Here is a 26,150-nt window from a genome sequence, read left to right as displayed (position 1 = left end):
ATTAATCAAATGAAACCAATTAATAGAAAAGGACATTAGGTAATCTGATATCTAATTGGATTAAAGATTAGGGACTTTCCAAGTTGAGACAGAGTTAATAGGTAAAATTCCCTGAAATCAGAAAAGGAGGTGTTCTCTGACCTCTTATCCTCCATGCTTATGAACAATCAAAGGAGCAAGGAAACAATAACTGAGTGAACAGTACAGGGCCAGTTTTCGGCTAAGACATGAGTGCATAAGTGTACAATTCTGAGAAAACTCTTTGCATCTGACTGGGATTCTGGTGAGCATAACCTAAATCCTTAGTTAAGGGTCTCTAAACAGCAGGTAAGGGTGGTCCACTTTCCCAGTCCCACAGGGCTAGGTTCAAACAATGCAATAAGGTTTTCTCTCAATTACCACAATTGAATAAAGTTTTCTGGTGACAGACATTGCACTAGACTTGTAATTGAATAGAAAGAATAATGAGCTACATCCAGAATTGAGTCACAAGATGGAGTTAGTGCAGTTCACTCAATTCTTACAATAAACCATGTGCTGACCTAATCCCCTTAATTTCCTCTCTGGTGCTCCACACTGGTCTTTCCTCCTCTGTGGAGGGAACTCCCTACTGCCCCAGGTACCAAGGAGGAGTGAGAAGATCTAGTAGGTCCTTCTCTCAGCTCTATTATTTCCTAATTACAAGACCTTAAAGATCATAGGATTTAGGTCTGGAGGGGACCTTCAAGGTCAAGTCTAGCCCTCTCATTTTATAGGTGAGGGAAGAACTAAGGGGTTAAGGGACTTTTTAGAATTTGAACCCAGATCTTCCTGATACTAAATTCAGCACTGAATTCATAACACCAAATGACTTTAAATTTCTGTTTCTCCATTTGAAAAATGAGAATAAAAATGTCTGCTTTACCTACTTCATAGGGTTGTTAGAAGGATTAAATAACATGTGAAAGCTCTAAACAAATAACACATACAACATAAGGTATTATGTTCATGTACATATTTCCAGACTCTAGATAAAACTGAACTGAAAAGGAAAATTTCTAATTGCCCCAGTAAGTCCCTACTACAGGGATTCTTAACCTTTTTTGTGTCAGGAATCCTTTGCAGGATATTTTCAAAAGAATAAAATACAAAGAATTACAAAATAAACCAATTATATTGAAATTGTCTGGTCTCAGACACAGCCATCAGACCTTGGGCAAGTCACAACCCCAATTGCCCTTCCCTACCCCTCCAAAAAACAAAAACAAACAAACAAAAAAACCCTACTATATGAGTATGAATCATGGTTGGTTATTTCACTGATAAAATTTCTTTCAAAAGTTATTTACAGTATTCTGTAATATACTGCTTCTTGCCCCCTTCACTCTTCATCAGTATGCACAAATCTTCCCATATTTTAAGGGTACACTTGGGAAACAAGTTTGAGATGGTGAGGTGGCCTTGACATTTAACAGACAGAATAAGTTCACAGGCTCATAGATTTAGTATTAAAAAGAGACCTTAAGAGTTCATCTGATGCAACCCTTCATTTTTACAGATGAAGAAACTGAGGTCCAGAGAGGAAAATGGCTGGTACAATGTCACAGAAGCTACAGTTAGTAGCTGGCACAAGCAAGATTTGAATTTATTTCCAGGGCTCTAGATGCAAAGCTCTTTCCGACCTGTATCACTACTAGGCTGACTAGCCTGTACATTGGATAAGAGGGCAAGGGCTGGACTAGGGAAGACTTGAGTTCAAATTTGACTCACATACACTAGCTGTGTGACACTGGACAAGTTATTCAACCTCCGTCTGCATGTTTCTTCTTCCATAAAATTAAGGTAATAATAGCACCTACCTCCCAGGGTTGCTGTGAGGATAAAATGAGACAATGTATGTGCAAAGTGCACTACAGAAGCGCTAGCTAGCTGGCTATGGAAATCATCTGCGTGGAGAGGACAACTGAATCCACGGGAGCTGAGGATCAGGAAAGCCTTCCCAAAGGACTCAGCTCCACGCGGGGCCGAACGAAGCTACAGAGAGGCTCAAGGCAGGCTTCTGCTAAAGCCCGCTTGGATACCTTCGGAACCAGAGGCTTTAGAGCAGAAAGGGCCCGGCTCCAGATCTCAGGAAGCTCTCACAGAAGTATCAGGACGGAATGGACACCCCCCCACACACACACCCCGGTCCTAACTCCAGACCGCACAAGCCTAGCCACCTGGCCCTCAGACCTTCCCTGGGCAGGATCAGCTCTCAGGGGTGCCCGCCGTCGGCCGCACGTCCGAGGAACCTTCGGCTGCCGCGGCTAGGCGGCGGCGGGAGCTGGAGTGGGAGCCTGCAGCGCTCCTGCGCCACCCCGCCCTTCCGCCCCTCTGCCCCTCCTCCTCGCTCCCTCGCCCCACACTGCAGTCTTCGCTTTTTTTTTTCCCCCCTCGCTCTTGTCCTCAGCTGAACCCGAGGACCACCTCCCCCGCCCCCCACTCGGGGTAGCGCGCCCTCGATGAGTGACGTCATCCCACGGCGTCAAACGGGCTCGACGTGGAGCGCAACAGGTCTCTGCGTTTCCCTGTCGCGAGGGCGGTGGCGTGTGTACGTAGGCCAGTCTAAGTACGAGGAAGCTGAAAAGGGCGGGGTGGAGAGGAAGATAGAAGGAAAGGGAACTTCAGACGCGCGCACTCGGATGCGCGCTCCGGCTCGTCCGCGCGCCGGAAACAGCCGCTTGGCTGCGGAAGTTGGGGCGGGTTGGGGGGGCGGGGAGGGGGGGGGGGGGGGTGGGAGGGGGGCTGGGGGGGGGGGGACCGGAGCGCGAGCCGCAGGGGCGGAGGGAGGGGGGCGCGTGCGAGCGCGGCGGGCGGCGGTGGCGGCGCGAGAGCAGTGGGGCCCGGCAGCGGCGGCGGCTGAGACGGCGGCGGCGGCGGCGGAGGGAGAGAAGATGGCGGATGGCGACAGCGGTAGTGAGCGAGGGGGCAGCGGGAGCGGCAGCGGCGGGGGCGGCGGGGGTGGCGGCGGCTTCCAGCCCCTGTCCCGCGGGGGCGGCGAGCAGGAGACCCAGGAGCTGGCCTCGAAGCGGCTGGACATCCAGAACAAGCGCTTCTACTTGGACGTAAAGCAGAACGCCAAGGGCCGCTTCCTGAAGATCGCCGAGGTGGGAGCGGGCGGCTCCAAGAGTCGCCTCACGCTTTCCATGGCCGTGGCCGCCGAGTTCCGAGACTACCTGGGCGACTTCATAGAGCACTACGCGCAGCTGGGGCCCAGCAGCCCCGAGCAGATCGCGGCGGCAGCGGCGGCGGCGGGTGCCGAGGACGGCGGCGGGCCCCGGCGGGCGCTCAAGAGCGAGTTCCTCGTGCGAGAGAACCGCAAGTACTACCTGGACCTCAAGGAGAACCAGCGCGGCCGCTTCCTGCGCATCCGCCAGACCATTAACCGCGGGCCTGGCGCGGGCGGCGGCTTCGGCGGCGGAGGCGGGCCCGGGCCCGGGGGCGGCCTGCCGAGCGGTCAGACTATCGCGCTGCCCGCACAGGGCCTCATCGAGTTCCGAGACGCGCTCGCCAAGCTCATTGACGACTACGGCGGCGACGACGACGAGCTGGGCGGCGGCCCGGGCTACGGGGAGCTGCCCGAGGGCACGTCCATCACGGTGGACTCCAAGCGCTTCTTCTTCGACGTGGGCTGCAACAAGTACGGCGTGTTCCTCCGGGTAAGCGAGGTGAAGCCGTCCTACCGCAACGCCATCACCGTGCCCTTCAAGGCGTGGGGCAAGTTCGGGGGCGCCTTCTGCCGCTATGCTGACGAGATGAAGGAGATCCAGGAGAGGCAGCGAGACAAGCTGTACGAGCGCCGGGGCGGCGCCGGGGACGAGTCCGAGGGCGAGGATGTGGATGATGACTGAAGCTGGGGCAGCCTCCCCAACCCCAGTACCCCGACCCTGCTCCAAACCGTAAGCCCCCTCCCAGAAGTCCCCCCTCCCCACCGGAATGCTCCCCTTCCTACTCACCCCTTGTAGCTGGGGCCAGGGAAGGGGGAGGCCCCTAGAGAAACAAACCAACAAGAAAATAACAAGCAATGCTAATTAAAGAAATAACCACCAGGAAACTCGCGGACAACTAGAAAAAGAGCGGCAAGTTCAAAGGAGATGACACTGACCTGAGAGGTGAAGAGAAAAGTGCCTCTTCACCTGAGAGAAATAGCCTCAAACATCCCTTCCCCACCTTCCGCCCGCCAGAATCATCTGAACCTCATCCAAGATTACATCCTCACTCACCTTTGACCTGGAGATAGAAACACGTTTGAATTGCCCAGAGCACCCACCCAAGGATATTTGATTTTGAGTTGTGTTGTTCCTGGATTGCTTAAATTGGTTCTACAAATCTTCCCATTGGCCCCTTTGGTTAAATGCTGAATTCCTTCATCTTCTTTGAAACCAGCATCTTGGTGTCTAAATCTTTGCTAAGTCCAGGAAGATAAGGGAGAGAGGCTGTTGCAAGTTAACCATTTCGGAAGGTGCATAAAAGGAAATGCAAATTTTAAAATACATACTAATCATGGACTCACTGGGCAGAAATGAAAATTCAAAAGCTCTTGGGGGAATATGGAAACAAATTTGGATTTTAAAATAAGGTTTTGGAGGAAACCTGGACCAATGTCTATTGTCTTTTTCTTTGCAGAATTTCCTCCCTGCCCCCCCCCCCCAGCAAACTGATGGGGATATCAGTGTTTGAACTGGAATCCATTTCTAAAATAGTTTTAAAGTTGGCAAGGTTTCTGAAGATTTTAATGGACATTTTTGTATTGGGGTGGGGGGTTGCATAAGAAGAAATCAGGCATAAAGCACAAGGAAAACTGTTTGAGTGGATTGGTTGCTACTCACTAAAGTTCTTCCCCTTCTCTCCAAATATGGAGGTTATTATAAAGAAATGGCTTAGGTATGAAGAAATGAGAGCCAGCTCTCTTACGGCTCCAAAAAGCATAAGCCTGTGAATAGTAGAATCTATCATTCAGCAATTCTATCCAATGGCTGACTGGATTTTAAACCATAACTTGCATGATATCAGCAAAAGGAAACATGTGGCTACATGCCTGAGCTTTGAAAGAATGACTTGACATCCATACAAAAGTTGGAAATTAACAAAACTGAAGCCTCCATTTACCTTCAGTTTAATCTATGGACTTGTTCAAATGATAACATCCTCAGGTCCAGAATTTCCAGCATCAGTTACTCTTTTACAAGAATTTTTAAAGGAGAACTTGATCCATTTTTATCAGTACCTCACAATCAAAGTTGGCACATGATGGATGGATGATTCAGAGCAGCAGGCCCTATGGAAGCTGAAATCCATCACTAAAAGGAGCTAAAGTGAAAATGAATAAGCTGACTATACCCTGGAAGCTTTTTTATACCATCTTGAAATTTCAACATAAACTGGCTTCTGCCGGTTCGTCTTAGCTGTCTTTCAAGAATAAAAGTTGGGGTTTTCAAGGATCACCTCTTCTATATTTTAAATGGATTCTCTCTATAAATGGTTTTTAACTAATCAAGTCAATCCTATCCCCCTTCAAAAAAGGTATTTCTAGAAATGTTAATGTATCCTAGGTAACTTTGAACTGAATGGGATCTAAACTGTTCATTCCAAAGTTTTCAGGTATTACTTGTGCAAACACCTTCTCACACAGGAGGCAGGTAACCCCACCTCCACAATCTTCTTAGTATTTTTTAACTGCATGCCTGCCCTTTATTTGAGCTGCCTTTTTAATTTATTGCATACCCTTTTTATTACCTTGTTTTGGTATTACTCAATCTATACTATCTTTTTGTTTTGTATTTATTGGAAAACAAGGAATATACAAAAGATCATTCTTATGTATTTGTGGCTGAGAGGGAGAGAGAAGATATACATAAAAATTTGGCTGTTTATAGGAATTAGATTATCTATGATATTGATAATCGAAGGTTAGAAGTACAAGAGCCACAAACGTGTACTTAAGCCCTTTTAAAACAAATTCTCTTCTCCCATCATCCACAATAGACTTTTTAAACAGACTTTTTAAAAAACAGTTTTTGTTTTTAATTTTTCTCCGTTGCAAAGAATGTTTCCTAAATTGTATGGGAGCAATAGTATTTTTTTGATGTTTTAATTACATCCGTATTCTTGTACTGTATTTTGTACTACAAGGCAGCTGTTTTCAATAATGTCCTGCTGTATTTACCTTTGTATTTTGTTTGAGTGTGTTCAGTTCTTTGCTTCGGAGAACAAGTCCCAAAATAATGTTTGAATAGAACAGCTTTAGGGTTGCAGAAAACTGCTTTAAATAATTTCAAAAATTTGAGGCAGCAATGAAAATTAAGGTTGCAGCCATTAGTGTATATTGCTGTAACTTTTTCATTTTAAAACCATTTACAATTCCTGTATAGACCAACTTGTTTTGTTGCTTCAGTGGTGATCGTGTTGCTCAGCTGCTGTGAGCCAATTCGATTTTGCAAAGGTGCAGTACCTCTCCTTTTCAAGGGGTTTTTTTGTTTTGTTTTTTTTTGGCTGAATTGCAGTAACTAGCCTTGCCTTTCTACTCTGTAGAATTGACAGGGTCTTCACAATCCTTTACCCGTGGCTATTAAGCTATAATTAGCTGCATAGGAAGTATGTGGAAGTGGACAGAGGCATATATAGAGTGTATGCCAAGAACACTACCATATACGGCATCAGCTTTGGTAACCAGAGAAATTTTCTCTTAGTCATTAGACCATATAACAGTGATGTATCGTGCAAAAAATCTTTAGTAATCAATTTGAGAATCCTCCAAAAATAGGAGCAAAGAATGCATAAGCTATGTGTTGGAAGAAGTAATTTATATTAAAATTCTGACCTGCCTGGATAAGACTAGTTAAATGTCACCATGGTAGGTTTTTAAGTCTTAACCAATCTTGAGGATTTGATTTTCCCCAAAGGGGGTGGTTCATGGCCTTTCTTCCTACTGCAGGAAGATTGGGATCCATTCTAACTACAGAAGGGTATGGGTTAATTGTCCACTGATTGTCATTCCTGTCCCCAGGGACAATAGAAATCTGCAGAATATAGGGACAACACTTTTGAAAATTTTTTGCTGTTACATGTGGCTGTATAACTGAGGTGCTTCAAAAGATCATTCATAAATATTAGCTTTTTGAAATCTGTGGTCTTTGTTAAATCTAGTTGGGAAAAAAACAGCATTGTACAAACTACAGTGTGGGAAACAAACCTGGTTGCTTTGTTTTTTTACCACTGCTAAGAACAGTGATATTTTTTACTTCATCCATCATCTCATTCACACACTTAGAATACCCAATCCTATGCCACACAAGCCCTACAGCTGAGTTTTCAAATGATTTGTGAAAGGTTTGTTCCTCATACTACTGTTTTCTCAGCTTGTTTTCACTGCAGAGTTCCTACAACTTACAAAAATTAGAAACAAAATATTAGCAAAAGAACAAGTATCTGTAAATATGTCCTTATATTCCTGATTTCTATTGTCCTTATTCATCTTCAGCCAATGGAATGACAGTTCCAGTCTGCAAACATGTCAGTGCATCTGCTGTACAAAAAAAGTAAGTCTGTATGGCACCAAAAAAAAAAAAAACCAAACCAAAAACCAGACACCCTGTGTAAATATTTGAGGCATGTAGGTGGCATAAATGACTGTAGCTGTACTATACACATAGCTACTTGTCAATTCAATTTTTATAATTAATACAGAATGATTCTGAGGGTCTGTGGATTCAAGCAGTCTTTAAAACCTCCTGCTTTGTTTGTTACCTTTGGATCACTTTGCAGCAAATTACAGGTCTTTTTAAGAGATTCCGGGCTTCATTTTTCTCCCAAAAACCAAACTACAAACATTTATCCTGTTTTTTATTTGAAAATGTGCAGGGTAATGGGCAAAAAAGGCTGGTTACAATAATGCCCTCATATTGAGTGGTCTGTTAATGACTGCACACTTCAGGCATTGTAATAGCTGAAGATGACTTGTTAAATGTGACTTTTCCCCAATGTTACAAAGATGTAGAATGATCTACACAAGGTATTAAAAAGTGACTTAATTTCCATCTACCTTGCTCTTCAGAGAGTGTCAGTTAATAAATTTGGGGGGAAGCTTGGTGTATGTATAGCTCATGCACATAAGTATTCTTAACTAAGTTTTATTTTTATTTTTAACCAGATTATGGTACTTTATCAAATGCACAACTAATCTCTCAGTAGATATTCATTTGAAAATAGTGTGGCCTTGATCAGTGAGAAGGGGGAAAGACTTGTTTTTTGCCTATGTAAAAATGACTCATTTGCTGGGAGTCATAATTCTCTAATATTTTTGTGGTAGGTCTCCTTTTGATTAGGAAAAAAATAAAATGTTTTTGTGTTCATTTAGGTATTAATTACATTAAATTGTCTGTTGTGTTTAGAGACTATCAGAATTGTTCTGATGAATATCAAAGTGACTGCTTTGATGTCCAATCTCAGGTTTTAAAACATAGTGGTGTAAAATCCCACTGGTTACTGGCAAAACACTTACTTTCTTTAGAATCCCGTAAAGCTCACGTATCTGGCCTGTTCAGACAGCAGAGCCTCCATCTTGTTGCTCTTTTCCCACTTTCTATTGGAGTCTGATACTAACATGGCTTGAAAGTATCAAGAAATTTTCACATTGTATATTTCCATCTTAACCCTTGTCTATTTTCTTAAAGGCAAAAAGCACTTTTGGTCACGTAAATACATAATTATTTATTTTATGTGGACCGTGGCTTCTCAGGCTCCCCTAATTCTGCTTATTAAGATGACTGTTCTGACTTTATGTAAGTGGAAATCTTTGCTAATGTTTAGAAAGTTTGTATTGGTCTTGAAAGCATCTGCTAGCTTCCAGTGAATGCAGTAATAACCACTACTGTGTTCACAGCTTAATAAGTTACTTTCCCTTGAGCCTTAAGGTAACTCTTTTTTTGCTGTCAATAGCAGCATTAAAGTTGTTGCTCCATAGAAGATGAGACTATCAGTTGTCAGGGTTGATTTTTAGAGTACTGTAAGTCAATTAGCTGTCTTCCCGATAAGTTAATGCTTCCATCAAATAGTTGTGGAGTTGTTGGGTTTTTATTTTTTAGAGGGGGGGGAGTGAAGCACACTTAACTTAAAGCCTGACTAAAGAAGAAAAAATTGTATCAAGGTTTTGGGTTTGGTGTTTTTAGCCCCAGACAGGTAAAAATACCAAATTATAAGTGCTTTATACTTTGACTGGAAAAAAAACCAAAAGATCTAAAATCCTAGCACCCAAAAGTTGGACTCCTGAATGTTCTTGGGATTGTCTAAAAACTTGTGTTTTGGGGTGTGGTGTTCTTTGCTAAATTATAGTTAATTAACACCCACCTCCCTTAATCTTTGGCACCAGACACAATTTTAATTACTTAGAGGTTTAAATGACTCAGCTTCCACAAAATGAAGTCTGATTCCCAAAACTCAAAATTAAGGTTGCAACATGAAGAATTTTACATAATTCCTAGATATTGTCAGTGCTCCTTATCTAAAAGCCTGTACTAACTTTATTGTAGATTTCACAAATAGTAGGCAACAAAGGCAAGAGGCTTGTATTTATAGTCATCTTTATTCACAGTCTATGTAACTTCAAACCAAAAATAGCTTAGCCTAAAAAAATTATTTATATTGCTCTTTTTTAAAAAAATCGCTATTTCAACCAACTCAGTTATTCAGGATCTGATTTTCCTGTTGGCAGACTATGCCCTTTACTTCTCTCTTCCAGCCTTTTGGTTATTTGACTGCTTCATTAGTGCCTCCACCAGAGGGTGGATGGAGGAAGGAAAAGGAGGGGAAACTTCAATCTGTTCATTTTATCCTATTAGTGATTCTAGTAGGACTGGTAAAAGTATGGGGAAGCTTTTAGATAAAACAAGGTTTTTACATAATCGGTTTTATTTTTCCCGTTTTTCCTGACATCTGTTGACATGGAAAGTCCATTTTGCCTTTTAAGTGGAACCTCACCCAAATGTTAATTAACATTTACTAGTATGAAATGGTGAAAGTAGAAAGCCTTTTTTAAAAGGTTTCTAAAAATCTTTCTCCAGGCACATCCCTTTTGCTAAACAGATAACTCTTCCAAGAAAATTAAGTACAGCCTTTATTTCTCACAGCATTACCATTAGAATTTCTAAGGGGGAAAAAAAAAAACCTGAGGGATGTGTGTGTGTGTGTGTGTGTGTAATGTATTTCTTCCCTTTCTCTTTCATTAGTACAAGCTTAGGCAGAATCTACTTAGCCTCCAGAGGAATTTTGGTGAAAATTTATATGAACACCTTTGTGTTGTAGGACATGGGGGAGGGGCTAATTTTTAACTTAAGGGTCATCAAGCACCCATCTCTCTCCTAGCTACTTATCACCCCTTTGTGATAAAAGTTCCCTTTGAAGTACAAAGTGTTGCTTGCTGAACCTGGAATCTGATCTATCCTTGAAAAGCTAAATAGAATTCTTGAGTCAAAGCAGGGTGTAAATCTTGTCACTTGCCCTGAATGTTAAGTTAGCAATAGAATGTAAGTTATTTTGCAATGGAATGGCCAGCATTTTAATAATAACATTTAGTGTTAATGCTTCTTAGGGTGTTCTCTTACTGTCCTTCCTGGGCTATATGTAGAAATGACTTTTTCATGGTTATTTAAGAAAATAATTGTTCTGAGTAATTCCCAGATAGCATATTTTCCCAATCTAGTAAAACTGCCAGCCACATCTGCCAGTGGCTAATGTACTACATGCTTCCTCCCCTAGAATTGCATCTTAACTCCAACCCAAGGGTTGTTGCTCTGCCAACACAGAATCTGCAGAAGTAATCTGAATGAGCTAAATCCAAATTTAAAGTTCGCTGGAGCAGGAGACAGCTTCTTGATCAGGATGTACTTGTGTGTTTAAATGGGCAGCAACTAAAAGGAATATGATTTTATAATTTAAATGTCTTCGATCCATATGTAAATATCCACATGCTTGTGCATTGTAAACAGGTGTGTATTCATATGTATGAAATTACAGAACTGGTTTCTGCTTCATGAGAAACACAATACCTTTAATTTTATAAGATTTCCCCCACAACCTTATAAATGTATATAGAACACTAACCTTGTAGTGATAGGATCAATTTGGGAATATCTGCTGAGAGACCAAAAAGTTCATTTTTTAAGTACCTTGGTTAAAGAATAAAGATTATTCCTCTTGTTTATTTAAAAAAAAAAAGAAATGCACTTTAACAAGCAAACACAGCTGCATGGTTCAATTCAAACAGATACATTAAATGCAGCACCCATTCAAAATCTCCCTGAAAACAATTCAAAAGCAGAGTCAGAGCTGGCTGTAGGTCTTGCTGCCTAAGAGAGTGAAGCTCAGACTCTTATCCTTTGTGAGGCGAGCAGGGCTGCTTTTAAAGAGCAATGTGAATACAGCCAGGAGCTACAGACAGTTCTGTAAAAGGGCAGGTCCTGGATTTACCACTAGCTAACTAGCAAAATCAACCAGAAAAAAAGGTTTAAAAATTCATGCTAGTGAGCACTCCTTACAATAGCAGATTTTTGCAAACGGAGTTTTACAAGTCTATATTTAAAAATTGTATGTTTGTAACAAATAAAGTATGCGGAAAAGTGAATGACAATTTTGTGCTGATGTCTTTGTGATTTAAGGAAAGTACACTGGGATAGGCCAGGTACCCATAATTTGTCCTTCATTCTCCAAAAGGACTAAGACATCAGGTGATGTCATGACAAGCAAGTGAATTTTTAAGTGAAGCAGGGCTGTGCAAAGTCACCAGCCTTACTCTCTCCTCCACAGCCATCTGGGTCCAGTGGCAAGATATAGATCAGGACAACTGGAGATGGTCTAGGGTGCTGTTATCTTACTTTAGACTGGTATTGTTAGAAGTGGGTGGGTGTGGGACTTGATAGAAGATATAATCCAGATTGGAACCAACTGTCCACACTGTCCCTTTATGATAGGTAATCTTTTGGTGTAGTCTTTTTCTTTTGTTTGCTGTAAGACCCATGAAAGTTTAGGAAGCAGAGATGAAGCAAAAGGAAAAAGCAAATTCAAATTTAGGCTTATATCCCAGTCACTTGGGAAAAACAGGCTATTTAATGTTTCCCAAATTATCTCATCTTTTATTCTCTAAACTCATTTGGTTCTTATCCTTTCACTTTTTTAAAAAAATGGATGTCTTTCATATTTTCAGCACATTTCAGAATCTTCCTACTCCACTACCCTTTGAGTTATACTCTTGTAAATTTGTTAAAAGGAAGGAAATAGTTAAGTAAAACCAGCTGGCATGATAGTATATGTAATACTTCATCCCCATAGCTCACTTCTGTAATTTAGGGAGGTGAATTTCCTCAATTCTTTGTGTCCAAGCTTGTTCATGATTACACAGCATTTTTGCATTTTTTCCTTTCCAATCATGGTTTTATTGTGAATAGTTTTTCTGGTTCTACTTTATTTTGCATTAATTCCTATCTTATGTTTCTCAGTAGTCACCTATTTTCAGTGGTCTCTCAGGAGACTAAACAAACCTAAGTGTTTTACAGCCCTTAAGTTTATAGGCATTATTCTAGCTGCTGCTTATGCTTGCCTAGGTCAACTTCTCTCATGAAAAGTTTCAACTTTGGGAATGGGGAGTACTTTCTCTTTGTCACACTTTGATTCCTGTGCATAATGGGTCTACCTGAATCCCAAGAGTTTAAATAACAGAATATGGGTAAGAAGGATGTTAACTGAGCTGGGATCATTTGACATATGGGGAAGCCCTTCATCATTGCAACACCCCCTCTCCCAATCCCCATTATTTGAGTTGATGGCAACATTCGACAAGGTCTTATTGTGAAGAAGGAAAATAAGCTAATACCACCAAGGTAAGACTGCTACTTACCACATTAAGACAGAAAAAAGTCCAAGGAATAAAGTTAATAAGCACTTAATGTTTACAGTGTGCTTCCTTAAAATACCTCCATACTGTGACTTTATTGTGCCCAAGTTACCCAAACTACTATGTTCACTTTCTTGTTCAATCTCAGGATAAATTTTCTATTTAAATAATTGAGCACTGAGATGAAGGTCTCCTTTAGTTGAGTTGATTCCATTCTATAAGCTTTTATTAAGGACTTATGGGCCAAACATGGAACTAGGCTCTCAAATGAAATCACTACCTTTAGAGTTTACTTCTTGTTTGGAGGTGGGAAGGGATATAAATTGTATGCATACATAATAACAAAGTAATTGGGGGGGGGCAGCAACTAGAGGAATAAAAAAATATTTCATATAGGAATTGGTACTTCAGTCTTGATGGGAACTAGAAATTCTAAGATAGAGCATTATACATATGGGCAACAGTATGGTATTGGGAGTTGATACGTTGTCTTACAGAGATTGTTAAAGAGTTTGGAACAGTGAAGAGGAAGGTGAAACTGGTCTACAGAGAGGTTAGAGCCAGATTGTAAAAGCTTTAAATACCACCTGTGTTAGTTTAGTAGTGATAGAGAGCTACTGAAGCTTCTTGGGCAGAGGAATGGCATGGTCAGGTGTCCTTTAGGAATAGGACCAAGGAAACTGGGCAACCCTTTCATCTTACACTGGGGGAAGGGGTAGATATTAGTATTGTCTTCACAAGTGTCATCACACCCAAGAGAAAGGCAAATCCATCTAAAGCATTTTTAAAGGTCTGTAAGCATTGACCCTTGGTAACTGAGAAACTAGGTGCAGCACCCTTGTTTAATCTCAATGTGCTTCTTGGCCCATTCACCTTACTATGGATAATAAGGAAGTTCTAGTAGAAGCTGATGCAGCCAAGCTGCCATCTGTAGAGCTAAATTTAGCCAGTGGTTCTTGGGGTAGGGAGCATCAGTTTATAAATGATCAGGCTCTGTAAGAAGAGTAGTTGCCTCCTGAATTAAAGTTTATGAGGGAAAGCAGTTAAGATCTAGAGAAGTAAAAGGGCCTTGACTTCTTTTAGAGGTAAGAGCTTACCCAGCCAGAAAGAATTTTATAATGATCCCATGATTGATTTTGAGATGTGCATCAGAAGAGCCTGCAATGTAATATATCTTAAACAGAACTGTATTAATGTGATAGGAATAAAGAAAATCAGATGATAATCTCTAGTGCAAGGATCCATGAACTTAAAAAATATATATATTCTAGTAACTTTAGCAATTGGTTTTCTTTGTAATCCTAGTTAGGTAGCATTTCTATGACAATTTAGGGTTTGCAAAGCACTTTACAAATATGTCATTTTATCTTCATAACAACTCTGAGATGTAGATATTATTCCTATTTTACAGAATCCCACGAATTTTACACATTTAAAACCTCCTATTTTTAGGAGTCCATAGGCTTCAGACTGTCAAAAGGGTCTGATACAAAAAAATTGTATGTTGTTCCCTAGTGTGTTTCATGGCTCTCTGGAAAGTATGGAAACGTGCACAAGAAACTAGACGGGAATATATGAACATATCCACACAAATGAAATCACAGGTACATCAAAAGCGATTAAAGTGTTCAATTTATACCTTCTTTTAGCCATCAGAGGGAATCCTGACAGTGAATTTTCTTGATTCCCCACTGCTCAGATAGCCAATACCTATATTATATTGGTTTGGGAGTGGTAGAAAAAGTGTTAGACTTGGAACTTTGAAAGATATGGGTTCAAATCCCACTTTAAAACTGTTTAAAATCTGTTTGGACATATCAGTTAACCTCCCTGAGCCTCAGCTTCTTCCTCTGTAAAATGGAGGGAATAGTACTTCTACTTCACAAGAATTTTTGGAGATCAAATGATAATGTACGTTAAAATGTTTTGCAAACCTCAAACTTTTACAAATGTTGGCTATTACAAGATAGGAAGAATGTTACAAATTAGATAGCTAGTATTGATAAATTTTTATCAAGTACTTTCTATATGTTAATTCATTTGATTCTGACAAGTACCCAGGGAGGTAGGCATTATTATTATCCCCATTTTACAGATGAGCAAACTAAGGCACAGAGTAGTGACTTTTTCAGAGGACAATCTCCTAATGGAGTAGGGAAGTAGAAATAAACATCACATGTTTACCTAAAAAGAAGTCTCAAAAACAAAAGTGTGGTTTAATGGAAATTATTACCACTAAACCTTGGTTCCTAGACCCAACTGTGCCACCAACGAGCTGTATGATCTAGGAAAATTACAACTTCTATGGCCATAAATTTCCTTGTCAGGAAAAGGAGGTACCCTCTAAAGCTCTTTCTTGCTCCTGGGAGGTCATTTAATTCCAACCCCTTTATTTTACAACTGAATAAAAAGGCCCAAGGAGGATATTACTGGCCCAAGGTTACAAAGATATTTAATGGTAGAGCTGGGATTTGAACCCAGGCCTTCTGAATCTGATGTGCTTTCCACTGTGCCATGCTGCTTCCATATGGAAGCAAGTGTTGAAATGGAAGCCATGAAACACGCTAGGGAACAACATACATTTTTTTGTGTCAGACCCTTTTGACAGTCTGAAGCCTATGGACTCCTAAAAATAGGGGGTTTTAAATGCATAAAATTCATGGAATTCTGTAAAATAGGGATAATATCTATGTCTCAAGGTTGTTATGAAGATAAAATGACATATTTGTAAAGTGCTTTGCAAACCCTAATTTGCAAACACAATGCAGCTACAGCTATACCACTGAAAGACAACTGCTACTCACCATCCAATCCTTTATGCCAGCTGTAAAGGCTCCCTAGAACTTCATGATGACTATAATCATGGCAAAGAAAAATGGCTACTTGTAGTTTCTATTCACATAGTAGTAAAACTATAAAATGGTCACTGAACCAAGGTCTTTCTCAAGGAACAGTGGAGTAAAATACTCAAACAAAATGTAATTCATGTCTTTTGAAAAAAATGAGGTATAGATCTTTTATGACATCTTTTAAAGTTGCAAATTTTAGTGAGAAAGTTCTTCCTCAGCTAAATGGAAATATGTATATAAATATGTGGAAGAAATTATATGATTTACCCCATGTGATACTGACCAAAAAAACATTCAATGACTCCCTAATACCTTCAAATTTTAATTAGTTTCTCTAGATCTACAGTTCACAAAGAAGCATCCATTTAGGCATCAGTGATTGTTGCTGTTAGAAATGCTGAGAAAAATCCCTGGGTTCTACCTTGTCTTAGCCAGGCACTTCTGGAGCTTCACTGGCAGGTCCCCAGAACCACTCTTACAGTGCTGAAACCTATGATCCACAAAATAACTTCTATACAAACCATGGGCATAAGTGGCCTTAAAAACAAACAAACCCCCAGAGACATTGGCTAGCTTACCTATGGGCTATGACGACAGACCTCCTTTATTCTCCAAATCTGCAAAGGGTGCCAAGATTATCTTCTAGCCCTAGAAGGGTTAGTGAGACAAGTACCCACTATTAATTGTGACTAGACGGTTGCCATCTAGCGGTCAAGATAAGACTCTCCCCCCACTTTAGCTACCTTGGCTGACAAGTCATCAAGTATGAAGTACCTACTATGTGCTAGGTATAAGTTTGTGTATCTCCAGTAACTAGTAGGCATCCATAGGTTTTTTTTAATTCATTTATTCAGTGAGAGCAGAAATATTTAATATTTCTTCATTCATCTAAATTTTCAATTCCTGTTAGTCATTTTGATCTATCCCTTACAGTGTAAAGATCATTCTCTTTTGCAAAGAAATACTTCAATAATTAAAGGATATGCCAGGGGTGGGGAACCTGTGGCCTTGATGCCACATGTGACCCTCTAGGTCCTCAAGAGTGGCCCTTTGACTGAATCCAAACTTCACAGAACAAATCCCCTTAATAAAAGGATTTGGTGTTGAAGTGAATAGAACACTGGCCCTGGAGTCAGGAGGACCTGAGATCAAATCTGCCATCAGACACTTGATGCTTACTAGCTGTGTGACCTTGGGCAAGTAACTGAATCCCAACTGCTTTGCCTTCCCCCCTCAAAAAAAAAGTTTATACTAAGGGCAGCTAAGTGGCAAAAGTAGATTGAATCACTGGACTTGGAATCTTCATGAATTCAAATCCTGCCTCAGACACTTACTAGCAGTGTGACCCTGGGTAAGTCACTTAACCCTATTTGGCTCTTAAAAAAAAGACTATACTAAGTGTCAAGTGTTAAGTTTACAAATAGAATGAAACAATTCCCTATTCTGAAGGGGTTTACGTTCTATCATAGAAGATAACATGCACACACACAAATAAAACAAAAAATAAATATAAGGTAGTTAAACATAAGGTGATGAAGGGAAGACACTAGTAGTTGTGGGACAGGGGATGATTGGAAGGGATCAGAAATGGCTCGAAGCTTGTGCTTGAGCTGTAGCTTGAAGGAGAAGAAGGATTCTATGAGGTTAAAGTACATTCCAAGCATGAAGGAGGTGAGAAGAGGGCAGCAAGATAAAAGCACTAACTGCAAAGGCAGAGAGAAAAGGAATGTCAGTAAGTTTATAAGCATTTATTAAGCACCTACTATGTGTGAGGCACAAAGCTAAGAGCCAGGAATACAAATAAAGGCAAAAGACAGTCTCTACCCTCAAGGAAGTTCACAATCTAATGGGTGAGATAACATGCAAACAACTCCTTAACTAAGGCCTATATGGCTGGACCAAATAATGCGGGAAGGAGAGAGCCTAGAAAAACAGGCTGTTTTGTAGGGATTTAAATGCCCGACAATTTTTTCCTAGAAACAACAGGGAGCCATTGGAGTGTCATGGTCAGATCTGTACTTCAGTAGTAGACCATCACCTGCGCAACTGTGTATGGAGGATGGATTAGAGAAGGGAGAAACTTGAGGCAGGGAGATCAATTAGAAGGGTATTGTAGTAATCCACATGAGAAGTAATGAGGGTCTAGTGTTATAATATAAATATAAAAGATTTGATAGGTGACTAGATATGTGAAGTAAGGAAGAATAAGGATTTGAGGATGTCTGGGGTTTTGAACCTGGTTAACTAGAAGAATGGTGGTATCCTCTACAGAGAAAGGGAAGTATGAAAAAGGAGTGGGTTTAGGGGAAAAGATAATGAATTGGGGAGGCATGTGTATGTTTGTGTGCACACATATACAGATATATCATTTCGAACATGTTGAGTCTGAGATGCCCACAGGACATCCAGTTGGAAATATCCAATAGACAGTTGGTGATGTACTGGAGTTCAGCAAGAAGACTAGGATTGGATATATAGGGTGTTCCAAAAGTATTAGTTATTAAAACCTAAAACTAAGACTTTCTGTACACCTTGTATAGATCAGAAATCTGCTTAGATATAATAATTGATCCTACTAGAGCTGATAAGGTTACTATGGAGGAAGAAAAAAAGGAGAGCCCAGGACAGAGTATATCCACAATTCAGGAGTAGGACATGTATGATGATCCAATAAAGGACACTGGTAGGAAGAAAACTGAGAGCTGTATAATGAAAACTTAGGAGAGAGTACCTTAAGGAGAAAATAAAATCATAACCACCCTAGTTTAATCAGGGCCTTATCACCTCTCACCTGGATTACTGCATTACCCTCCTCATTGGTCTCTCTGCCTTAAATCTCTCTCCAATCCATCCTTCACATAGCTGCCAAAGTAATATTCCTAAAGCACAGGTCTGACCATGGAGCTGTCCAACTTCCTATTGTCTCTAGGATCAAATACATATTGTTCTATTAGCATTTAAACCCCTTCAAAACCTGTTCCCAATCTCCTTTTCCAGAATTACCTATCACTCTCTTTCACACACTGTTTGGTCCAAACTGGACTTCTGGCTATTCCTCACACAGAGCACTGCATTTCCTGTCTCTGTACCTTTCCCCAGGCTGCCCTTCATGCTAGAATGTATTGTATCCTCACCTTTGCTTTTAAGAATTCCCAGTTCCATTCAAAGCTCGGATCTGGTACCAACTCTTACACAAGGCCATTCCTAATACTGCCAACTAATATCTTCCCCCCACCACAAACACAAAATTTCTTGGTTTATACTCATCTATACATATTTCATTTCATGTAGATTTTGGAGCTAGAAGGGTCCCTAGAGATGGAATCCAATTAGCTACTATCATTATTTTACAGATGAAGAAAGTGAAGCCTAGAGAATGACTTGCCCAGGACCACACACTCAGTATGGAGCTCAATGAGCCCCAAATCTAGTGCTTTGTCTATTACACCACATTGCTCTGCCCTATTTCCTTTAGTCAAACATAAGCTCCTCAAGGGCAATGACTGTTTAATGTTTGTCTTCATATCTTGTATCTAGCAGTGCCTAGCTCATGGTAGGCACTTACTAATTGATTATTCCATCTTAGTGATAAAGAAAGTGGGCTTTAAGAGTTTCAGTGACTTGTCTTTGTTCCCATCACTAGAGTCAAAGGTGGGATTCTAGCCCATGTCTTCCTGAGTCTCACCCTCTCTCTGCTATACCTGCCTCTGCAAGGTGTTCCAGGTAAACTCACTAACCTGGATGACACTCTTGGTAGGTCTCTACTCTCAGTAACACAGTTCAAATGTACTCTGTGTGTGATTAGATCAATGCCAACCAAGAGGACAATGTGAAGGCTATGATGGAGCAGTTTTTGAAGCTTCAGCCTCAATGTTCTATCAGAAAAGAATCAAACATTTAAATTAAAATTACATCAAAACCATCTATCTTATGAAAACCCCTTGAATAACAATTATCCCACATATTCATGCTCAGATGCCTGTCATGAAAACCCTACTAGTGTCCCCCCAGATGCTAAGGCAGAACTTTTACTCTCCATGGCCCTTCACATTTAGGGAGGCTCTAGCAGACCCCATACAATATCTTTAGAGTCAGGGTCCTCCCATGTAAAGTCTAAATTAGCCAAAGAGACTCCCATTTCTGAACAGGCGTCTGTGGTGATGATGAACTGACTGCTCCTCACAGGAATCAATGACAATTTGGTGAAAGGAAGCAAGCTCCTGGTATTTGATCTTTCTTATTTCTATTTCATCTACTTCTAGTTGGTTTGGCTGCTTTGTGTGAAAACCTGGCCAAAAAATATATATACTTAAATGAATAATATATACAACTTTTTCCCATACAACCAAAAAATGCTTAAAAGGCCTCAAATCTCATTTTCATAGTGGAAAGATATTTTACAGAAGTGGGAAAGTGGTATCACAAGGAAACTAAGTGTGAACCATTGCAAGTAAAGTTTCTCAGAATGGAAACTCTAGTTCTAAAAACGTGCCCTTTTGGATCGTTTTTTGTGAAAAATATAACTTAAATTTTGGATTTCAAAATTTTGGTCCTGATGAATTTCAGTCTCACTACTAGACACTAAAGTGAGTTTAATCAGGTTTTAGAAGCAAAATATGAGTCTGGACTTCTAAAGTCTTATTCTTTGATAGGATTTTGTATATATCACAAAACTCCTAGAAGGTCAGCATCCTGGATGCTCTCCCCAGGCAAATATAATTTCTCATCTTAAGAGTTTTGTTACAACCCATAAGCAACAACCAGAATTTTAATGTTAGAACAGAAAGTATTAAGACCTCCTTTCCCCCAAAACTACATCCTAGTTTCTGAGATTCTATCCACATCTAACAAAACAAGTTAGCAGATCAATTCTCAAAATGATTTGTTATTTGATACTCAAATTAGAGATAGCTGACACAGTGAATAGAGCACCAAGCCTGAAGTCAGGAAGATCCTAGTTCAAATATGGCCTCAAATACTTATTAGCTGTGTTACCCTGGGCAAGTCACTTAACTCCGTTTGCCTCAGTTCCTCATTTGTAAAAATGAGCTGGAAAAGGAAATGGCAAACCTCTCCAGCACCTTTGCCAAAAAAAAATCTCAAATGGGTTCATGAAGAGTTGGACAGGATTGAATAACAATTACAACAACAACAAAAATGCATGGGCATAGCAGTTGATAGAGAACTGGCCTCAGAGTCAGGAAGACCTATATGCAGTCCCACCTCAAACACATACTGGCTGTGTTCCTTTGGCCACTGTCAAAGACTGTAAGTTGGAGAGAAGAGACTGAGCTTAGCAGGAAAAGTTCTATACAAGAATTTCCCTGAGAACACAGGTCTCCAAAAAAAAAAGTTAGATGAATCTTCTGTCTTAATTTCCCCATTTATAATGGGATTTTTTAAAATATATTTTTTACCTCATTATACCTTCGAAAAGGTTTGAAGACAGACTATCAGAGTAACAGATTCACTAAATATAACACTCACCAATATTTTGAAAGAAAAGTTTCATCTTTCAAAATCAGGGCATATCATAACTACGCTTTGTATTATGAAAGGCAGAGCTAATATTGAATGCCAACAAAGATGACCAGGGTATACACCCTAACCTAACTAATTAGGACTTTCATTTCTAAACCAATCAAACAAGCTTATTAACTAGTCCAGTTCACAGCTACTCCTTTACTTTGTATGACTGGTGTAAATCCTTTTAGGAAAAATTAAAAAATGGTGGTTTCTCTTGACATAACTAATGGAGAATTTTCTTCTCTTTGGTGGTTGGTTATGGAATATGTTGGTGTCTTGCACAGCTAAGAATCATGCTGAACACAATGATAAAAATTTTCATTAAAAAAAGATAAACTAGAATTAGTTTATCCCAATCGAATCGGAGAGAGCCATTGTAGAATAATGGATAGAGGACCAACCTTGGAATCAGGAAGACTTGAATTCAACATCTGATTTTGCTATATATTAGATATGTGACCGAGGGCAAACCACTCTTAATGTGTCAACTTTCTTAAGATAAATTTCCCATATCAGATGGAAGGAGTTTCCACACCTGAAATTCCCCAAATGAATGAAATCTCAAAACTAGATTTTTAAAACAAAAACTATTTTTAGTATTGATTTTTGTGTTATTCTGAACTGTACAAACATTAACAAACATTTCCAAGCACTAAGAAGAGGAAAAAGGCTGTATATGAAACAAACAAAAAAAACATTTTAGTCTTGTTTTGCTGGATGGATATCTCCCAACTTGTTCAGGATTCTCAAGTGCTATCTGTTTTCCTGGACATTTAATTAGAAGTGCAGTCAAAGGTTTTCAATATAAGGACTTGTCTGCCCTGCTACAAAACAAGACAATCTATGGAGGTCAGGAATAAGGGTGAAAAAATTCACTTATAAGACATTTTTTTTCTTATTGGTCCTTAAAGTGTCTCTATTTGGGAAAGTATAAATCAGGACCTAGGTAGAAATTAATTTAACAAACATTTATCAAATGCTTAGAAAGGATTATACTAGTCAGGTATACAAGAAAGAAAAACAGCCCTAGCCCATAAATTAATATAATAGGGGGAATAAACAACATAGGAATTAGATTGGTAAAAGGACCAAAAAAGCACACAGAAAAAAATACTATAAGAATGGGAGGGGAGGAGGGGAGGAAAGACACTTTCATTTCTAAACCAATCAAACAAGCTTATTAAATTACTATCCAGGGCCAGGCGTTGTGCTAGGTATTGTGAATACAAAGACAAAAATGAAGCAGTCCTTGACATCAAAGAGTTTACATTCTATTGAAGGAGACATGTAAATATCTAATTGTAACTATTTAAAAAAAAAACTTTGAAAGACTTTAAGAAATTTGGTTAATGAAAAAACCAACAAGCACAGCCCCAAAGAGACAGAGAAGATACTTTCCTCTAGTCCTTTTTAAAGGTAGGTGGTGAGAAAAGTGTAGATCATGGGTGTGAAATACTGCACGTCAGATTTTGTTGGATGTATTATTTTGCTTAACTTTTCCCTCTTTTTAAAAAAAAACACTAAAAAACCAACCCTTTGATATATGAAATGAATTTCTGCAAAAGGGATGGGCAGGATATGGACACAAGGAGATCTTAGCAAAAAAAAAAATTTTTTTTCAAAAATGCCCAATCAGATTCCAGAGTACCAGTGATAAAATGCATATATATATATATATATATGTATATATATATATATAAAAATATATATATATATATATACTCCTGACCTGACAGAGAAGTGATGGACTCAAGATGCAAAATGAAATACATTTTTGAACATGGGAAGATGAAATTTTGTTTAAGGTGAGACAAGAGTTATGATACAGTTTCCCCTTTCTTCCCCTCCCAAAATAAAAATGCACATAAGGAATCAGAGACAAACAGGGTAAGGTTGAAAGTTACATGCTGGATTTATTATATACTGTACTTTTTTTAGAAAGTTCAAATTATATGGATTCATAGTTTTATGTATAATCCTCACTCTCTGTTCTGTAACATACATGGAAGTAACTGTTAAATTCAGGATAAAAAAAATTTTTTTTGAAAGTGTTGCACCCTTCTTGGGCTACTTTACACTCATTTTGGTAGTTGGGACCACTACTTGCAAGGAAGTGACTGACTTCTCCCTTCAAGATTCTAAGAGTAACCCCAAAGGGCTGGAAGGTTTCTAGTACTGCTGCTCATGGGTCCCCTGGAACAATGTGCTCCCCATCAATTATCCAGTTAATATTAATTTGCCACCCAGAGTTAATTAGCTAAATTTTAGTTAAAGATATTAACTAAGCTGGCATAGTAAGAACAGGTGGTATAAATGCCCCCCCCCCCCAAGCATGGGACAATTACATATGGTACAAATACATTCATAGGCCAGGAGGAAAAATAGGTACACACTCAGAGAGTATAGGTAGCAAAGGAATTAACTCAGTTCCTAGACGGATGGAAATCCTTTTCTCCTTTTTTTGATTTTCTCTTCAAAGCACTTCCAAAGCTTAGAAGACCGACTCTTGAAGCAGTTGCTAGCATGTCCTTGCTAGAATCATCTTCTCTGACATACATAAGCCCAGATGTGTGTCTAATTTTTTCAACCAATTCCAAGACTCAACTCATTTCATCCAAGAGATGAAATTCAACTTCCTTCTGGTTTACATGTTTGATTGCCTGATTCATGTCCAGGAATTGTTCATACTTCATTTATGTATTTGAATGACTGACTGGTTCTTCTGACCAGATCAAAGTATCGGCTTGGGAGCAGTAAAATAAATACACTTCTTACCTAAATAAGCATTTCTCCCAAGGAAGGAAGCAGGGCTTAGTGGATAGAGAGCTGAATTGGGAGCCAGGAAAACCTGGGTTCAAGTCCCACCTCAGACATGAGGGCTTTGTGACTGTGAAAGTCCCTCAGACTCTTTTGTGTTCTAAGAACTTTATAAGTTTATAAGCTACCAAGAAAAGTGCAGACTTGGGTTAGTGTAAAAGTTCCCTATGCCAATGAAATAATAAATCCAGTACTTGTCTTTTTTTTAAGAAAGGCTACATAAAAGGGAAGTTATGCCTTGAAAATAATAATTTCTCTAGGCAGAGATGGAGAGTTTCTGTTTGAAATAAGGACTAATAAAAATAGCTAGCATTTATATAGCATTAAGGTTTGCAAGATGCTTTACAATATCTTATTTAACCTCACAGCAACCTTGGGAGGTAGATGCTATTATTAGTTCCATTTTACAGATGAGAAAACTGAGGCAGAAAGCAGTTAAGTAACTTGTCCAAGGTCATACAGCTAGTGATTCTGAGGCTGGATTTGAACTCAGGTCTTTCTGACTCCAGATTCTGCACTTATCCACTCTGCAAATGGATGAACATGGGAGAGAAAAGTAAAAGGTAATGCAACAATTAGCAGATACACAATGTGTGAAGGGTAATACTGAAATAAATTTGAAATGGAAAATGAGCCAGATTACTAAAAATGCTCAGCCAAGCTAAAAAGTTTATATTTTATTCTATAAACATTTTCAGTATGGGAGGGATGTGGTTAGAATTGTAAATTTAAAAAATTTATCAACTGTGTGAAAGATAGACTGGACAAGGGAGAAGCTGAAGTCCTGGAGGCCATTATGGAACAAAAAAAATATGGGAAAGAACACATACAAAAACAATTATGTAAATTACAAATTTAAATAACATTCAGATAAAAAACAATAGGCAAAGCTGGAGAAAAAGCTGGCAACTTCTATTTTGTTGTTTTGATAAACTATTTTTGTGGAATTATCCGCATGTGTTTTTTTGGGGGGGAGGCATTCTGTGTCAAAACAAAATTTATAGATATTTGTAAAAGTAAAGAAGTAATGAGGATCTAAATGGTTGTGGAAGCGTGAGTAGAGATGTAGAGATGGAAGGAAAGCAATATTGTAGGGTTAAAAACAGAACTTAGCTACTGATTAAATGGATAAGGAAGAAAAAAAAGGAAAACATGTCATTCAATATCGCAAAAACTGGTGATACAACTACAAGAAACCGGGAAATTTGGAGGAAAGGCATGTTTTGAGGACGTGCTGAATTTGGAAAGCTGGTGAATCATGGCTGGAATAAGCCAGCTGCTAGTTGGATCGGTGGATACTAGTGCCAGAATGGTGAAGCAATGTTGGTATAATAGAAAGAATTTTATCTAGATTCATAAGTTATCAAGTTTCCAATTAAAGCTCTATTCCTTAGTAGCCTGTGATCCTGAGCTACTCACTTCTTTAAGTAGTTTTCAAATCTGTAAATGGGGTTTAATAATATTTGCAGCAGTGCCTGGCACACAGCAAGCATTTAATAAATCTTTGTTGCCTTGACTCCATCTAACACACAGTAAAGCTGTAAAGGAAAGTGCTTTGTCGGAGCTATCATAAAATTTAGGAGTTACCTCTAGGATCAAATACAAGCTCTTTAAATGGCGTTTAAAGGCTTCCCAATCTGGCTCTAACCTACCTTTCTACTCTTTCACAAGTTGCATGGTATGGTCCAAGGCAAACTGGCCTTGTTGCCATTCCTCAACCTGGGCTTTGCATCTCCTGTTCTCTGTGCCTTTCTAGGGTGCGAGCCTTCCTCATCTCGATCTCTCAAGACCCCCTACCTAATTTGCTTCAGTGCTCAGCTCAAACACCACCTCCTTCCTAAATCCGGCCCTTTGCAGCCGTCCGACCGCTGCCACCTACCCCGCCCCACCCATTACCCCCAAAGAACTAACAAAATAGATACACGTGTTCGGGTCTCCCTCGTTTGAATGTAACCTTCTTAGAGCTCTGCTTCCCCAAGACCGGACACATAGTCGGTGATAAATAAATGCTCAGAAGATCTGCAACAGGTGAGAACTGAAGAAAGAAGACCGGAGAT

At 39.7% G+C, this 26,150-nt stretch overlaps 2 protein-coding genes and 1 long non-coding RNA gene across 5 annotated transcripts in view; 1 reads left to right on the top strand and 2 right to left on the bottom strand.

Annotated features, from left to right (window-relative positions):
• Positions 1-2,377, bottom strand: part of LOC138149058 (uncharacterized) — a 41,155-nt gene extending 38,778 nt beyond the window's left edge. The window contains exon 1 of one of the 2 annotated variants that reach the window (XR_011165231.1): positions 2,163-2,377. This is a non-coding gene — a long non-coding RNA (uncharacterized lncRNA). The remainder of the gene's footprint in view (positions 1-2,162) is intronic. The other variant, XR_011165230.1, reaches the window with a different exon arrangement.
• Positions 1-26,150, bottom strand: part of PPIA (peptidylprolyl isomerase A) — a 194,292-nt gene that overhangs the window by 105,621 nt on the left and 62,521 nt on the right. The window lies entirely within an intron of this gene.
• On the top strand, positions 2,870-11,641 carry PURB (purine rich element binding protein B). Its single transcript, XM_069071891.1, has one exon. It carries the CDS (start codon positions 2,913-2,915, stop codon positions 3,867-3,869), a length of 957 nt encoding a protein of 318 aa, XP_068927992.1. The 5' UTR covers positions 2,870-2,912; the 3' UTR covers positions 3,870-11,641.

Source organism: Petaurus breviceps, unplaced genomic scaffold (genome assembly GCF_028583685.1).
Source record: "Petaurus breviceps papuanus isolate PSGF00001 unplaced genomic scaffold, PetGlider_PUasm1.0 90845, whole genome shotgun sequence".
Taxonomy (NCBI): Eukaryota; Metazoa; Chordata; class Mammalia; order Diprotodontia; family Petauridae; genus Petaurus; species Petaurus breviceps.
Note: the sequence above shows the minus strand (reverse complement) of the source record. Positions and strands in the feature narration are given on the sequence as shown.